The sequence below is a fragment of the Protopterus annectens genome, chromosome 10.part0 (genome assembly GCF_019279795.1).
Source record: "Protopterus annectens isolate FY-2018-M chromosome 10.part0, PAN1.0, whole genome shotgun sequence".
NCBI lineage: Eukaryota > Metazoa > Chordata > Ceratodontiformes > Protopteridae > Protopterus > Protopterus annectens.
In genome coordinates, this window is record NC_056744.1 from 722,300,764 (window position 1) to 722,315,063 (window position 14,300).

The following is a 14,300-nucleotide window of genomic DNA, read 5'->3' on the forward strand; positions in this document are numbered from 1 at the left end:
ATCCTCAAAAGCAGGAAGGAACATCTTCATACCAGCTGAGAAACTGCAGCAAACTATTTAAGTGTGGATAAATGTAATCTTTTTAATGCCATTCTCAGCCATCTTCATGGCTCCACTAGATTCAATAATGCCTTCAAGCTCAGTTGCAGAATAAAAGTCCTGCATGTCAAAAGAAAATAGGAAAGCCAAAAAAAGCCATGAGCGAGTAACCAAGATGAAATTACATGTGAAGGGACACCATATAAATAAGGATTGGTCAAACAGCTTGCACTGCAATTTCCCACTCTTGATTCTTTTGCATTCAGGCAATAACAGATAGAGGCTAAAGCTGTTAGATGAAATTTAGCACTGTGGATTCCTGGTTTTTGAAATGAATGCATGGCTGACATGCTGGAGTCTATGCGTTGTTTGCTAGGGGTCTGGTTTTGACCTTGATGAGCTCCGGGAAATCTCTTGCAATCTCTTTCTTATAGGCTCTAAAACTGGGCCAATGAAAGAGCAGAAATCGGACCTGTTTAAAGTCAAATCGAAATGGGTGTCAACATTTCTTTTGAGAGCAAAATCAGGATGCTTTATCTTAGGGGGTACAGTTCAGAAGTATGTCTCTTGCTCTGCAGCCAACTTCGCAGCCAACATCTCTGGTGGCAGCTAACAGTGTTTGCGAGATGTGCACACATTTTTTGTTTCTTTAAGGTAGCCATGATCCAAACACTGTGCTAGTGCAACTAAGCAGGATAATCCCAGGATGGCCAAGTCAATGATGACCTGAATTTCCATGTGCAAATAGCTCTTATCTTCTCTGGTGAGTCAGCAAGCACTTACTTGTACACGGCCAGTTATCAATGGTGCAACAAAGCACAGTGGAACTAAAATTCTACCATGATTTGCCAGCTAGCCCTATGGGACCCCTGAAGCCATGGGCCTTTGGCAGCCACCTGAAACACCCCTATTATAAGCTGCCACTGACAAAATTACATCTGGGAATTTCACATATCCCATCGCTAGCAAAAAGTGATGCTATTTTTACTCCATGCAGCTGATACTAGTAAGCATACATCATTCAGAATAATGAGTATATCAGACCAAAGTGAAAAACAGCTCAGGAATGTTTGACGTCTGGAGAAGACTACTTGCACTCCAAATAAAAATCGTACAATTGGGGCTACAGTGAATTATACTAATAAAGTCATACTGCTTTTCCAAATCATCCATCTGAACTTCTATTTTGGACAAAGAAAGCATAATGAACAATAAATAATACTAATAAAAACAGTGCTGCTTTTCTAAATCATCCACTCAGATGCACATTATACTGCAAAAAAAAATGCATCTTCCAGATTCTCACACACACACAATCTACTCTACATAGGTGAGTTGTAGTGTTCTGCATCTTACCGGCATAGCATTACTTGGATCCTCTCCACACATAAACTGGACTTTTACAGTAATGTTTCTGGCAGAACCTTGACGATTTGCAAAGTTGAGACTTTGTGGATATACATAGAGTAGATTTCTATAAAATAAAAAAGGGGTACACAGTTGGTTCAAGTCATTAGGAAAAAGGGGTACTGGCTAAGTATCAACAAATGAAAACTGCATTTAAAGCAAGCAGGATTCATCTTTGAGAGAGAAACAAATATATATATATATATATATATATATATATATATATATATATATATTTCTTAAGACCAATACAAATCTTCCTTTAAAAAATCAAGACATAAGTTTCTTTTCTAAGACACACTCACCAAAAAAATACAATCCAATGTCAATCTGATAATGCAGCAGTCTAAACAACCTATACAGTAAAATTAGTTTAGAAAATACGCACAAAGGCAACAGTTCCTGCTTTTCAACAAATGAAGCACAGTCGTAGCTGGTTACAGAAATAAAACACTTGTGTGACTTTTCTGATAACTGCAAGACAAAAACAAAACATACTGAGTACAACAAAAATTTATGAAGTTGCATTTTCTGACTTGTTTTTCATTTTTGGAAATTTAAAAACTAAAAATCATTACACGTAACTTAAAAATATGGGCATAAAAGTGTTACTCAAAAAGTGTGCATGATGACTGGGCATGCAATACCAGAAAAGTACACCCAGAGTGTTGCTATGTATGGCCAAGATTGGCCATTTTATATTTGTTTAGTAGAGTTTATAAGTGTATTATTAATAGAAGTAACCTGACAGCAACACATTTATTTAACTGGGTAATGTCCCTCATATTTCCAATAACTGACATCTGTAAAACTTGAAAACGTTAACTTGCCACACAACTGTAGGCTGTGTAACCCTTTAACCAATGGAGCCTTAATTTAAATACCCATACTACTTTCTGCTCCCTAGAGTTAAGCAAAAAGTACAGTTTTGTACCTACCATAAATGTAGATGTCCGATAGATATGCAACTGCAGTCATAACATATGGGTTGTCCTGCCTCAGGCAGCCCTCGGTCGGCCGGATTCCAAAGTCTGGGTCCGACGTCGGCTGATGTCACATTTCTCTCCGACGTCAGAGTGGCAGGAGTACATAAGCATCAGCCGACGCCATCTTCTTCAGTGTTTCTTGCCCCAGATGCCAGGTGCCCTCCAAGGAAGGCTGTAATCAATTTGGAAGACAAAACAGGTTTCCAGACAAATAAATAAGCAATAAACAGATACACCATAACAGATATCCCCAGCTAGGATAACAGGGAGAGGAGTGGACCCAAGGAATAGAGGGTAAGGAGGGAGGAATCGACTGCAGTTGCATATCTATCGGACATCTACATTTATGGTAGGTACAAAACTGTACTATGTCCTTCAAGAATGCAACTGCAGTCATAACATATGGGTTGAATACCATAGCTTAGCTGGGGAGGTGGAAAGCACTAAGAAAAGGATGGTGTAGCTATCAATCCCTGCAGAACTGCCAAGCAAAGCCTGCTCTGGATCTGGAATATAAAGGAAGGTTGTAGTGTTTGGAGAATGTATGCACGGAGCTCCATGTAGCAGCTTCTAGAATGTCTTTGTAGGCACCTCTTAAGAATGCTGTAGAGGTGGCTGTAGCTCTGGTAGAGTGTGGTCTGATATTGGCTGGTACACTCTTTCCATGGAAGGAATAACATAATCTGATGCAATGTCCAATCCATTTTGAGATAGTCTGTTTGGAAACTGCTTTTCCTTGTACTCCAGGGGCGTAAGCTACAAAAAGCTGATCAGACTTCCTATTGGCCTTGGTTCTGTCCAGGTAGTAGCGAAGTTGTCTGTGAATGTCCAAGGTGTGCAACAGTCTTTCCCCTTTGTTCTCAGGATTGGGAAAGAAAGTAGGCAGGTGAATTGCTTGATTCAAAGAAAAGTACAGTTTTGTACCTACCATAAATGTAGATGTCCGATAGACATGCAACTGCAGTCATAACATGTGGGTTGTCCTGCCTCAGGCAGCCCTCAGTCGGCCAGATTCCAAAGTCTGGGTCTGGCGTCAGCTGATGTCACATTTCTCTCCGTCAGAGCGGCTGAAGTATATAAGCATCAGCCGGCGCCATTTTCTTCAGTGTTTCTTGCCCCAGATGCCAGGTGCCCTCCAAGGAAGGCTGTAATCAAATTGGAAGACAAAAACAGGATTCCAGACAAATAAATGAGCAATAAAACAAATACACCACAACAGATATCCCCAGCTAAGAGTAACAGGGATAGGAGTGGATCCTAGGCATAGAGGGGTATGGAGGGAGGGAAAATCCGACTGCAGTTGCATGTCTATCGGACATCTACATTTATGGTAGGTACAAAACTGTACTATGTCCTTCAAGAATGCAACTGCAGTCATAACATGTGGGTAGAATACCATAGCTTAGCTGGGGGAGGAGGAATGCTCTAGGAAAAGATGGTGTGGCAATCAAACCCTGCAGGACTGCCGAAGCAAAGCCTGCTCTGGATCTGGAGTATAGAGGGAGATTGTTGTGTTTGGAGAATGTATGCACAAAGCTCCATGTAGCAGCTTCTAGAATGTCCTTAGTAGGCACCCCTCTTAAGAATGCTGTAGAGGTGGCTGTAGCTCTGATGGAATGTGGTCTGACATTGGCTGGAACAGTCTTTCCATGAAAGGAATAACAGAATCTGATGCAATGTCCAATCCATTTTGAAATAGTCTGTTTTGAAATTGCTTTTCCTTGGACTGCAGGGCGTAAGCTACAAAAGTTGTTCAGACTTCCTACTGGCCTTGGTTCTGTCCAGGTAGTATCGAAGTTGTCTGTGAATGTCCAAGGTATGCAACAGTCTTTCCCCCTTATTCTCAGGATTGGGGAAGAAAGCAGGCAGATGAATGGCTTGATTTAGAGAAACCCTAGATACCACCTTTGGCATAAAAGTAGGGTTGGTCCTTAATGAAACCCTGTCTCTGTGAAAAATTATGAACGGTGGTATTGCCATTAGGGCCTGTAGTTCCGAAACCCTTCTTGCTGAGGTAATTGCCAACAGGAAAGCTGTCTTCCATGAGAGAAATTGCAAGTCAACTGAAGCTGCTGGCTGAAATGGAGGTAGGGTCAGTTTTTCTAGGACAAAATTGAGGTCCCAGGCTGGCACTGGGGTTTTTCTTGGTGGCTTAATGTTCTTGATTCCCCTGAGGAATTGCCTTAGCAAAGGGTGTGAAAAAACAGGAGGATCAGTGTTGTATCTAGCTGAAAAAGTTGATGCATGTATCTTTATGGAAGAATATGAGAGGCCGTTCATTAGCATATCTGCCAAATATTCCAAGATGAGTGGGATGTTCAACAATGATGCATCATGTCCCTTGCTGGTATTCCAATTGCTGAATATTTTCCACTTTGCTAAGTAAACCTTTCTGGTGGATGGTCTTCGAGCCTCTGTTAGTATCCGCTGAACTTCCTTGGAGAGAGATAGGTTATTTATGGGATCTCCCAGGCTGTTAGCTGCAGTGTCTGAAGGTTTGGATGCACTGTTTCGAAATTGTGTTGAGTCAAAAGTAGAGGCCATCGGGGAAGGGCCCACCTCCTGGTGTGACATATGCTCCGTAGTAGTGGGTACCAGTGTTGTCTTGGCCAGTCCGGAGCTATTATGATTCCCTTGGGTCTCTCTGCTTTGATCTTTGGTAATACTGAGGTCATCAGTGGCAGAGGTGGGAATGCATTGATTGTTCTGAAGTTCCAGTTGAATGAGAGAGCATCTATTTTCCAAGCTTTTGGATGGTATGTCCTTGTGCAGAATTTTGGTAGAAGATGGTTGAGGTGAGAGGCAAATAGGTCCACTTCTGGCCTGCCCCATGTCGAAGTGAGTTGTGTGAAGACCTTCGGATGCAACCTCCACTCATGTGGATCTGTGAAATTCCTGCTTAGGCTGTCCGCCAACACATTGTCCTTGCCTGGAACAAACTGGGATTGTAACTGGATGTTTAGGCTCAGTGATTTTTCCCAAAGATGCATTGTCAGTCTGCAAAGGGGGTAAGAGTGGGTGCCCCCTTGTTTGTTTATGTACCACATCACAGTGGTGTTGTCTGTCCGGATCAGTAAATGGCCTTGCTGAAGTTGGTGTTGAAAGGCCTCGATGGCATGCATTACTGCCAGCATTTCCTTTTGGTTTATATGCAGATGTGTTTCCTTTGGAGACCATTGTCCTTGTATACACCTGCCTTCCATGTGTGCCCCCCATCCAAGGTCTGAGGCGTCTGTGGTCATGGTCTGTGTTATCTGTGGTTTTTTGAATGACATACCTGTGTTTGCCTGGCTCACCAAGGCCCACCATAGGAATTCCTTTTGTAGGCATGGAATGAGCGGTATGATTGTCTCCAAGTTGTTGCTGTGTTGAGACCAAATTCTTTTTAGGTACCATTGAAGCTTTCTCATGTGTAGTCTTGCTAATGGAACCAGGAGAATGCAGGATGCCATGTAACCCAGGGCCTGTAGGAATCTCCTTGCAGTCATCTGGGTGAGTTTTGCTAAACCTTTGAAGTAATGAGTTAACTTCTCTTGCTTGTCTTCTGTCAGGTAAGCCATTTGAGAGGCTGTGTCTAGTTTGGCTCCTAAGAAGATTATTTGCTGGGATGGCTGCAGTCTTGACTTTTGGAAGTTGACTGTGTATCCCAGAGCTTGAAGTAATCTTATGACATAGTCCAAGTTTTTTGTCAACATCAATTTGTCGTCCGCTTGTATGAGGCAGTCGTCCAGGTACGGGTAAATTTGGATCCCCTAGAGCCTGCAATGAGCAATTACTGAAGCCAGGCATTTTGTGAATACTCTGGGCGCAGTAGATAAGCCAAATGGCAATGCTGAGAATTGATAATGCTCTGGCCCTGCAAGAAATCTGAGGTATCTTCTGCAGCTGTGTCTGATAGGGACATGCAGGTATGCCTCCTTGAAGTAATCAGCCAAGACCCCTTGCCCAGCATGGGAAGGAGTTGCTGTAGAGTCAGCATTTTGAACTTTGGTACTATGAGAAAGGTGTTTAATGCGGACAAGTCCAGTATTGGTCTCCATTGAAATTCTTTTCTTGGAACAAGGAACAGTCTTGAGTAAAACCCCTGGTCTTGTTCTTGTTGTGGAACTTTTTCTATTGCTTTCATTCGAGTCAGCAGAGTTATTTGCTTGATAGCCTCTGCCCTCTGGTTTTGTGGTAGGTTTGGCATGCCTTGTTTTCTTGGCAAGGTATGAAAATGGAACCTGTACCCTCGGTCTATAATGTCCAAAATCCATTTGTCCTTTGTCAGTCTGTGCCAATTTTCTGCAAATAGAGATAATTTCCCGCCCAAGGGAGCTTCTATTTGTTCCTTGGTAGGTGGAAGTAGAGGAAAGTCATTGAGATTGTGGTTGTGGGGCAGGTGAAACCCCTGCATCACTTCTTTGGTTTCCTGGCTGCCATTGTCGTCCCCTGTAAGGGCCTCTGTATTGGCCTCTTCCCCGGCCACGTCTGTTTTTACCCCTTTGAAACTTTTCTGGATTAGGAAAGGACCAGTTTTTTGAAGGCCAATTCCTACTGAATCTGGGGGGTTGAACCTGGAGGAAATCTTTCACCGTCTGAACTGATTTTGCTTCGATGGTCTTTAACACATCCATAGCATTAGCACCAAAAAGCTTGTTCTTTTCCAAAGGTGCATCCAGAAGTTTTGCCTTTACATGATCTGGTAGAGGTTGATCTTTTAACCACGCATGCCTACGAATGACTGCCCCTGTCATAGCTGCCCTACATGAAGCTTCCAGTGCATCATATCCACACTGCAGGAAGTGATTGCTTACTTGCTGAGTGTTATGTACAGCTTCCTGCAAAGCCTTCCTGTCTAAAGGATCAGGAGTGGCTAATGGTTTTTGTAAATCTTCTAACAGGAAATCCTGATATTGTAACATATGAAAAAGGCAATTCAAAGCTCTCATAGATAAGGTAGTGGATGTGTAAACCTTTTTGCCCCATCTCTCTAATGACCTAGCTTCCCTGTTGGAGGGCAATGGATTTTTAGAGGTGGAAGCTGAAACTCCTTTAGGCCCCTGTGAAATAGTTTCCAAATCAGCAGTATGGGCCCTGAATAAATGGGAATGAGTTTCTGGGACCCTGTAATACCTGTCTGGCTTGGCTGGAGCAGGAGGAAGAGAATCAGGAGTAGCACTAGAGTCAGAATATAAATCATCCAAAACATCAAGTACAGGGGGAATAGCTAAGGGCCTGTGCTGTGGCTTCTTAAGGAAAGTCCTAAGGCGTTTTCTGGAATCAGAGTATTCCTGTCCTTGCCACTTGAAATGTTCCCTCATGGTATGCAGAACTTCCCCAAAAGAAATATCCTCAGGAGGGGAGGCCGAGGGGATGGAATCATCTGCATCTGAGTCCTCATAGGTCTGGAAGAGCTCTTCCTGGCTATCAGAGTGGACAGAGCCCTCAGAATCTTCATCTGAGGGAATAGGGTCAGAGGGTTCAATCCGGGGGCCTTTTATCAGAAGGAGGCTGGGATCCTCTCTCAGGATGGGCCTGTGAACCTCTAATCATAGAAATTAAGTCAGCAGCCATGGACATAATTTGTGTCTCTGGAGTAGGCTGAGGTAAGGTTTTAGTAGTAAGATGCTTTGTTTTGCTGGCTGCTTTAGCCCTAGTGTAGGCCTTAATAGACATGGCCATAGGAGGCCTGGCAGCTCCACGTGCAGGAGTGATCTTGTCTACAGCAATGGTCTCGGGCATTTCCTCGGTTTCGGTATCCGGAGGAAAATCGATAACTGGCGGAGTGATGTCCGGGATCGGAGTCATCGGTGCGGTGTCTTCGGTTCGGTGGTGGAGAGACCGTCTCAGAGGGAACCGGAGCACTCGCTGGGTTTTGGCGTGGAGTCGGTGGTAGGCGGGCCGAGGATGTCGGTCCCGGTCTTTTCACTTCTTGGGAGTTTGCGATGTCGGGAGTTCCGACGGCATGGTGTAAGCAAATTTATCGCCGAAAAAATCTTCAGCGAACTCCGCCCGGCGCCTGAGAGTGCACTTGTTGAAGCGAGCACAGGCTACACAGGCCGAGACGTCGTGGTCTGGGCCAAGGCAAGGAAGACAGTAAGAGTGGAAATCCTTATGAGGTATTTGTTTACCACAAGAAAGACAATTGTTAACTTTTTCAGTAATTTCTGACATTGGCTGAGGCAAGAAAAGGTCCCCAACGGGGTACTTAGCTTTTTTGATGACTTTTGATGACTTCGGTATCGAAGAATACAGGAGCTGACCGACCGGCACTTGCGAACTGCTTCTGCTTCGGGCACCGCGCGGCAAGAAAGACTGAAGAAAATGGCGCCGGCTGATGCTTATGTACTTCAGCCGCTCTGACGTCGGAGAGAAATGCGACATCATTCGACGCCAGACACAGACTTTGGAATCTGGCCGATCGAGGGCTGCCTGAGGCAGGACAACCCACATGTTATGACTGCAGTTGCATTCTTGAAGGACATCCCTAGATACCACTTTTGGCAGAAAGCTAGGGTTGGTTCGTAAGGAGACCCTGTCTCTATGAAAGGTAATGCACGGTGGTATTGCCATTAGGGCCTGTAATTCCGAAACCCTTCTTGCTGAGGTAATTGCCAACAGGAAAGCTGTCTTCCATGAGAGGAATTGTAAGTCCACAGAAGCTGCTGGCTCAAAGGGGGGCAGAGTCAGTTTTTCTAGGACAAAGTTGAGGTCCCAAGCTGGTACTGGGGCCTTTCTTGGTGGCTTGATATTCTTGATTCCTCTAAGAAATTGCCTTAACAAAGGATGTGAGAACACAGGTGGATCAGTGTTGTATCTAGCTGAAATAGCTGAAGCATGTATCTTTATAGAAGAATATGAGAGTCCTTTCTGTAGCATATCTGCCAAGTATTCCAGGATGAGTGGGATGTTCAATAATGATGCATCATGACCCTTGCTGGTATTCCAAATGCTGAATCTCTTCCATTTTGCAGAATAAACCTTTCTGGTGGATGGTCTGCGGGCTTCTGTTAATATCCGCTGAACTTCCTTGGAGAGAGATAGATTGAGGTTATTCATGGAATCTCCCAAGCTGTTAGCTGGAGCGTCTGAATGTTGGGATGTACTGTCTTGAAGTTGTTTTGAGTCAAAAGATGGGGCCATTGGGGAAGGGCCCATTTTTTGTTGTGGCATATGCTCTGTAGTAGTGGATACCAGTGTTGTCTTGGCCAGTCTGGAGCTATTAGGATCCCTTTTGGTTTCTCTGCTTTGATCTTTAGTAGTACTGTGGTCATCAGTGGCAGAGGTGGGAATGCATAAATCTTTAGGAAGTTCCAGTTGAATGAGAGAGCATCTGTTTTCCATGCTTGTGGATGATATGTCCTTGAACAGAACTTTTGTAGCTGATGATTGAGGTGGGAGGCAAATAGGTCTACTTCTGGCCTGTCCCATGTCGAGGTGAGCCTTATGAAGATTTCTGGATGTAACCTCCATTCGTGGGGATCTAGGAAATTCCTGCTTAGGCTGTCCACCAGCACATTGTCTTTGCCTGGAACAAACTGGGATTGCAACTGTATGTTTAAGCTCAGTGATTTTTCCCAAAGATTCATTGTCAGTCTGCAAAGGGGGTAAGAATGGGTGCCCCCCTGCTTGTTTATGTACTACATGACAGTGGTGTTGTCTGTCCGTATTAGCAGGTGACCTTGCTGAAGTTGTTGTCGAAAGGCCTCGATGGCATGCATGACTGCCAGCATTTCTTTTTGGTTGATATGCAGATGCGTTTCCTTTGGAGACCATTGTCCTTGAATACATCTGCCTTCCATGTGCGCCCCCCATCCAAGGTCTGAGGCATCTGTGGTCATTGTTTGTGTTATTTGTGGTTTTTTGAATGACATTCCTGTGTTTGCCTGGCTTACCGAGGCCCACCATAGGAATTCCTTTTGTAGGCATGGGATAAGTGGTATGGTTGTCTCTAGGTTGTTGCTGTGTTGAGACCATAAACTTTTTAGGTACCATTGAAGCTTTCTCATGTGTAGTCTTGCTAATGGAACCAGGAGAATGCATGATGCCATGTAACCCAGGGCCTGAAGGAATCTCCTTGCAGTCATCTGGGTGAGCTTTGCCAAACCTTTGAAATAATGAGTTAACTTCTTTTGCTTGTCTTCTGTCAGGTAAGCCATTTGAGAGGTTGTGTCTAGATTGGCTCCTAAGAAAGTAATTTGCTGGGATGGCTGCAGTTTTGACTTTTGGAAGTTGACTGTGTATCCCAGAGCTTGTAGCAATTGAATGACATAATCCATGTTTTTTGTCAAAATCAGTTTGTCATCCGCTTGTATGAGGCAGTCGTCCAGGTACGGGTAAATTTGGATCCCCTGGAGCCTGCAATGAGCAATTACTGAAGCCAGGCATTTTGTAAACACTCTGGGCACAGTAGATAAGCCAAATGGCAATGCTGAGAATTGATAATGCTCTGGCCCTGCAAGAAATCTGAGGTATCTTCTGCAGCTGTGTCTGATAGGGACATGCAGGTATGCCTCCTTGAGGTCCAGAGTAATCAGCCAAGACCCCTTGCCCTGCCATTGTCGTCCCCTGTAGGAACCTCTGTATTGTCCTCTTCCTCGGCCACGCCTGCTTTTGCCCCTTTGAAATCTTTCAGTATTAGGAAAGGACCAGTTTTTTGAAGGCCAATTCCTGCTGAATCTGGGTGGCTAAACCTGGAGGAAATCTTTGACTGTCTGAACTGACTTGGCTTTTTCCTCAATGGTCTTTAATACATCTTTAGCATTAGCACCAAAAAGCTTGTTCTTTTCCAAGGGTGCATCAAGAAGTTTTGCCTTAACATGATCTGGTAGAGGTTGTTCTTTTAACCATGCATGTCTGCGAATGACCGCCCCTGTCATAGCTGCCCTACATGAAGCTTCCAATGCATCATATCCACACTGAAGGAAGTGATTGCTAACTTGCTGAGAGTTGTGTACAGCCTCCTGCAAAGACTTCCTATCTAAAGGATCAGGAGAGGCCAAAGTTTTCTGTAAATCATCTAACAGGAAATCCTGCTATTGAAACATATGAAAGAGACAATTGAGAGCTCTCATAGATAAAGTAGTGGAGGTGTAAACCTTCTTCCCCCATCTCTCTAATGACCTAGCTTCCCTGTTGGAAGGCAAAGGATTTTTGGAGGTGGTAGCTGAAACCCCTTTCGGCCCCTGTGAAATAGTTTCTAAATCAGCAGCATGGGCCCTAAAGAAATGAGAGTGTGTTTCAGGAACTCTATAGTATCTGTCCAGCTTGGCAGGAGCAGGAGGGAGAGTATCAGGGGTAACACTGGAGTCAGAGTATAAATCATCCAAAACATCAAGCACAGGAGGTATAGCTAGGGGCCTGTGCTGGGGCTTTTTAAGGAAGGTACAAAGGCACTTTCTGGTATCAGAAAATTCCTGGCCTTGCCACTTAAAATGTTCCCTCATGGAATGCAGAACTTCCCCAAAAGAAATATCCTCAGGAGGGGAGGCCGAGGGGATGGAGTCCTCTGCATCTGAGTCCTCGTAGGTCTGGAAAGGCTCTTCCTGGCTATCGGAGTGGCCAGAGGCCTCAGAATCTTCATCTGAAGGGAGAGGGTCAGTGGGCTCAACCCTGGGCCTCTTATCAGGAGGAAGCTGGGATCCTCTCTCAGGATGGGCCTGGGAACCTCTGATCATGGAGATTAAATCTGCTGCCATAGTCATGATTTGTGTCTCAGGAGTAGGCTGAGGTAAGGCTTTTGCAGTAAGGTGCTTAGTCTTGCTGGCTGCCTTAGCACGTGTGTAGGCCTTGATAGACATGGACATGGGAGGCCTAGAAGCTCCACGTGCAGGAGTTACCTTATCTACAGCAATGGTCTCGGGCATTTCCTCGGTTACAGTATCCGGAGGAAAATCAATAACTGGCGTCGGTGTGGTCTCCAGTATCGGAGGTATCGGTAATGTGGTGTCTTCGGTTCGGAGCGGTGAAATAACCGCCTCAGAGGGAACCGGGGCACTCGCGGTAGGTTTTGGCGTGGTGTCGGTGGAAGACGCGGGCCGAGGATGGCGATCCCGGTCTTTACGTTTTTTAGGAGTCTGCGATGTCGGTAATTCCGACGGCATCTTGTAATCGTATTTTCGCGAAAAGTCTTCAGCGAACTCCGCCCGGCGCCTGAGAGTGCGCTTATTGAAGCGAGCACAGGCGGCACAGGCCGAGACGTCGTGGTCTGGGCCAAGGCAAGGAAGGCAGTAAGAATGGAAATCCTTATGAGGTATTTGTTTACCACAAGACAAACAATTATTAACTTTTTCAGTAATTTCTGACATTGGCTGAGGCAAGAAAATGTCCCTAACGGGGTACTTAGCTTTTTTGATGACTTCGGATCGAAGAATACAGGAGCTGACCGACCGGCACTTGCGAACTGCTTCTGCTTCGGGCACCGCGTGGCAAGAAAGACTGAAGAAGATGGCGTCGGCTGATGCTTATGTACTCCTGCCGCTCTGACGTCGGAGAGAAATGCGACATCAGCCGACGTCGGACCCAGACTTTGGAATCCGGCCGACCGAGGGCTGCCTGAGGCAGGACAACCCATATGTTATGACTGCAGTTGCATTCTTGAAGGACATCACAAGTTTACTCAGCCATCTTGTTCCAGGAACTGCAAGCATGAGAAGACATCTCTTCTTACTCAAATTTGATTTTTCCCCCAATTTCTATTTCTCCTATAACATCATTATCTCCTACTTTTAAGTCTCTTTACCCTATTGCTCCACTTATGAGTCAATTATCTTCAAAGTGGCAGAAAAAGACAACTTACACTCATTTTTGGCCTTCATCACTTAACACAAACTATTTCAATGTGACATCAGAAAAATCATGGTCAAACATAGTTTGCCCAGCCACTGATGACTTTCTACCTGGTTGCCACAGTTTACGCTGCACCTGTTCCTTTCCATAACATGCTGAAAAATTCTACAAACATGAGTCTGGGTTTGATCACAGCTCTGTGGTGTACAGGTATGAATCCATGACTAGAACTCACACAACCAGAGTTCGACTACCAGCTAGGGTAATGAACAGGGAGGCACGGGTGGGTGACAGTGAATGGCTCACTCCTGCCTATTATATAGTGTTACTGGGAAAGGATTCCAAGATTAGTCCAGTGATACCCAGCAACAACCTTCTCTCTAGTAACTGATCTCATTAATCATCATATACTGTATTCCACTACTCAAACTACTTTCGCCAATACAACAGAATAAAACCTCTAAAAATCAAGGGAATTATTTTACAACAAATAAGTACTCCAGCTTTCACTTTTTCTTAGATATTGTCATTTCTGATGCATACAGAAGGTATGACTGTTGTAAGACTTAATATCTTGACAATTTCCAATGTACAAGCATTAAAAGTCAGCACAGTGAAAAGCAGTTGGCAATACCAAGCTCTCCTCCAAGACAATATAAGCTCAGACTGAGAAATCAGAGGGCCTTATACACTGGAGAAATTTTAGTGCTGCCCATACTGCACTGTTTAATTTGTACAGTACTGCTTATTAACTAAATATTTTTAGTACCCGGGAAGTATAAAGTGTTTCTTCAATTTTACATTTATATTATACACCATGGCATATAAGATCATGGGAGATTACTAGGTTATCGACCCAGAGGTAATTTCAAGCCTAGCATTTTCATCCCAATGTAATACCACAGATACTCTAGTCAATACCCAGCATTGTATTTATTAATGACAGCCCATGTCCAAGAGGGTTGTGGGCGCTATCCCCAGTAAGGATTTATGGTGCCCCATCCAGTCATCCAGGTTCCTTTTGAAGAAGATCAGAGGTGCTCTGCTTCACATGAATTGGCAGCCTATTCCAAAGACGCGGCAGTCGCTGAGAGAAAA

The 14,300-nt window shown here is 44.4% G+C and overlaps 1 protein-coding gene across 1 annotated transcript in view; it reads right to left on the bottom strand.

Moving 5' to 3' along the window:
* DOCK7 (dedicator of cytokinesis 7) overlaps positions 1-14,300 on the bottom strand; it is a 3,076,229-nt gene that overhangs the window by 1,660,014 nt on the left and 1,401,915 nt on the right. The window contains exon 15 of the mRNA XM_044085545.1: positions 1,396-1,513. Coding sequence (XP_043941480.1) covers positions 1,396-1,513 — 118 coding nt within the window. The remainder of the gene's footprint in view (positions 1-1,395; positions 1,514-14,300) is intronic.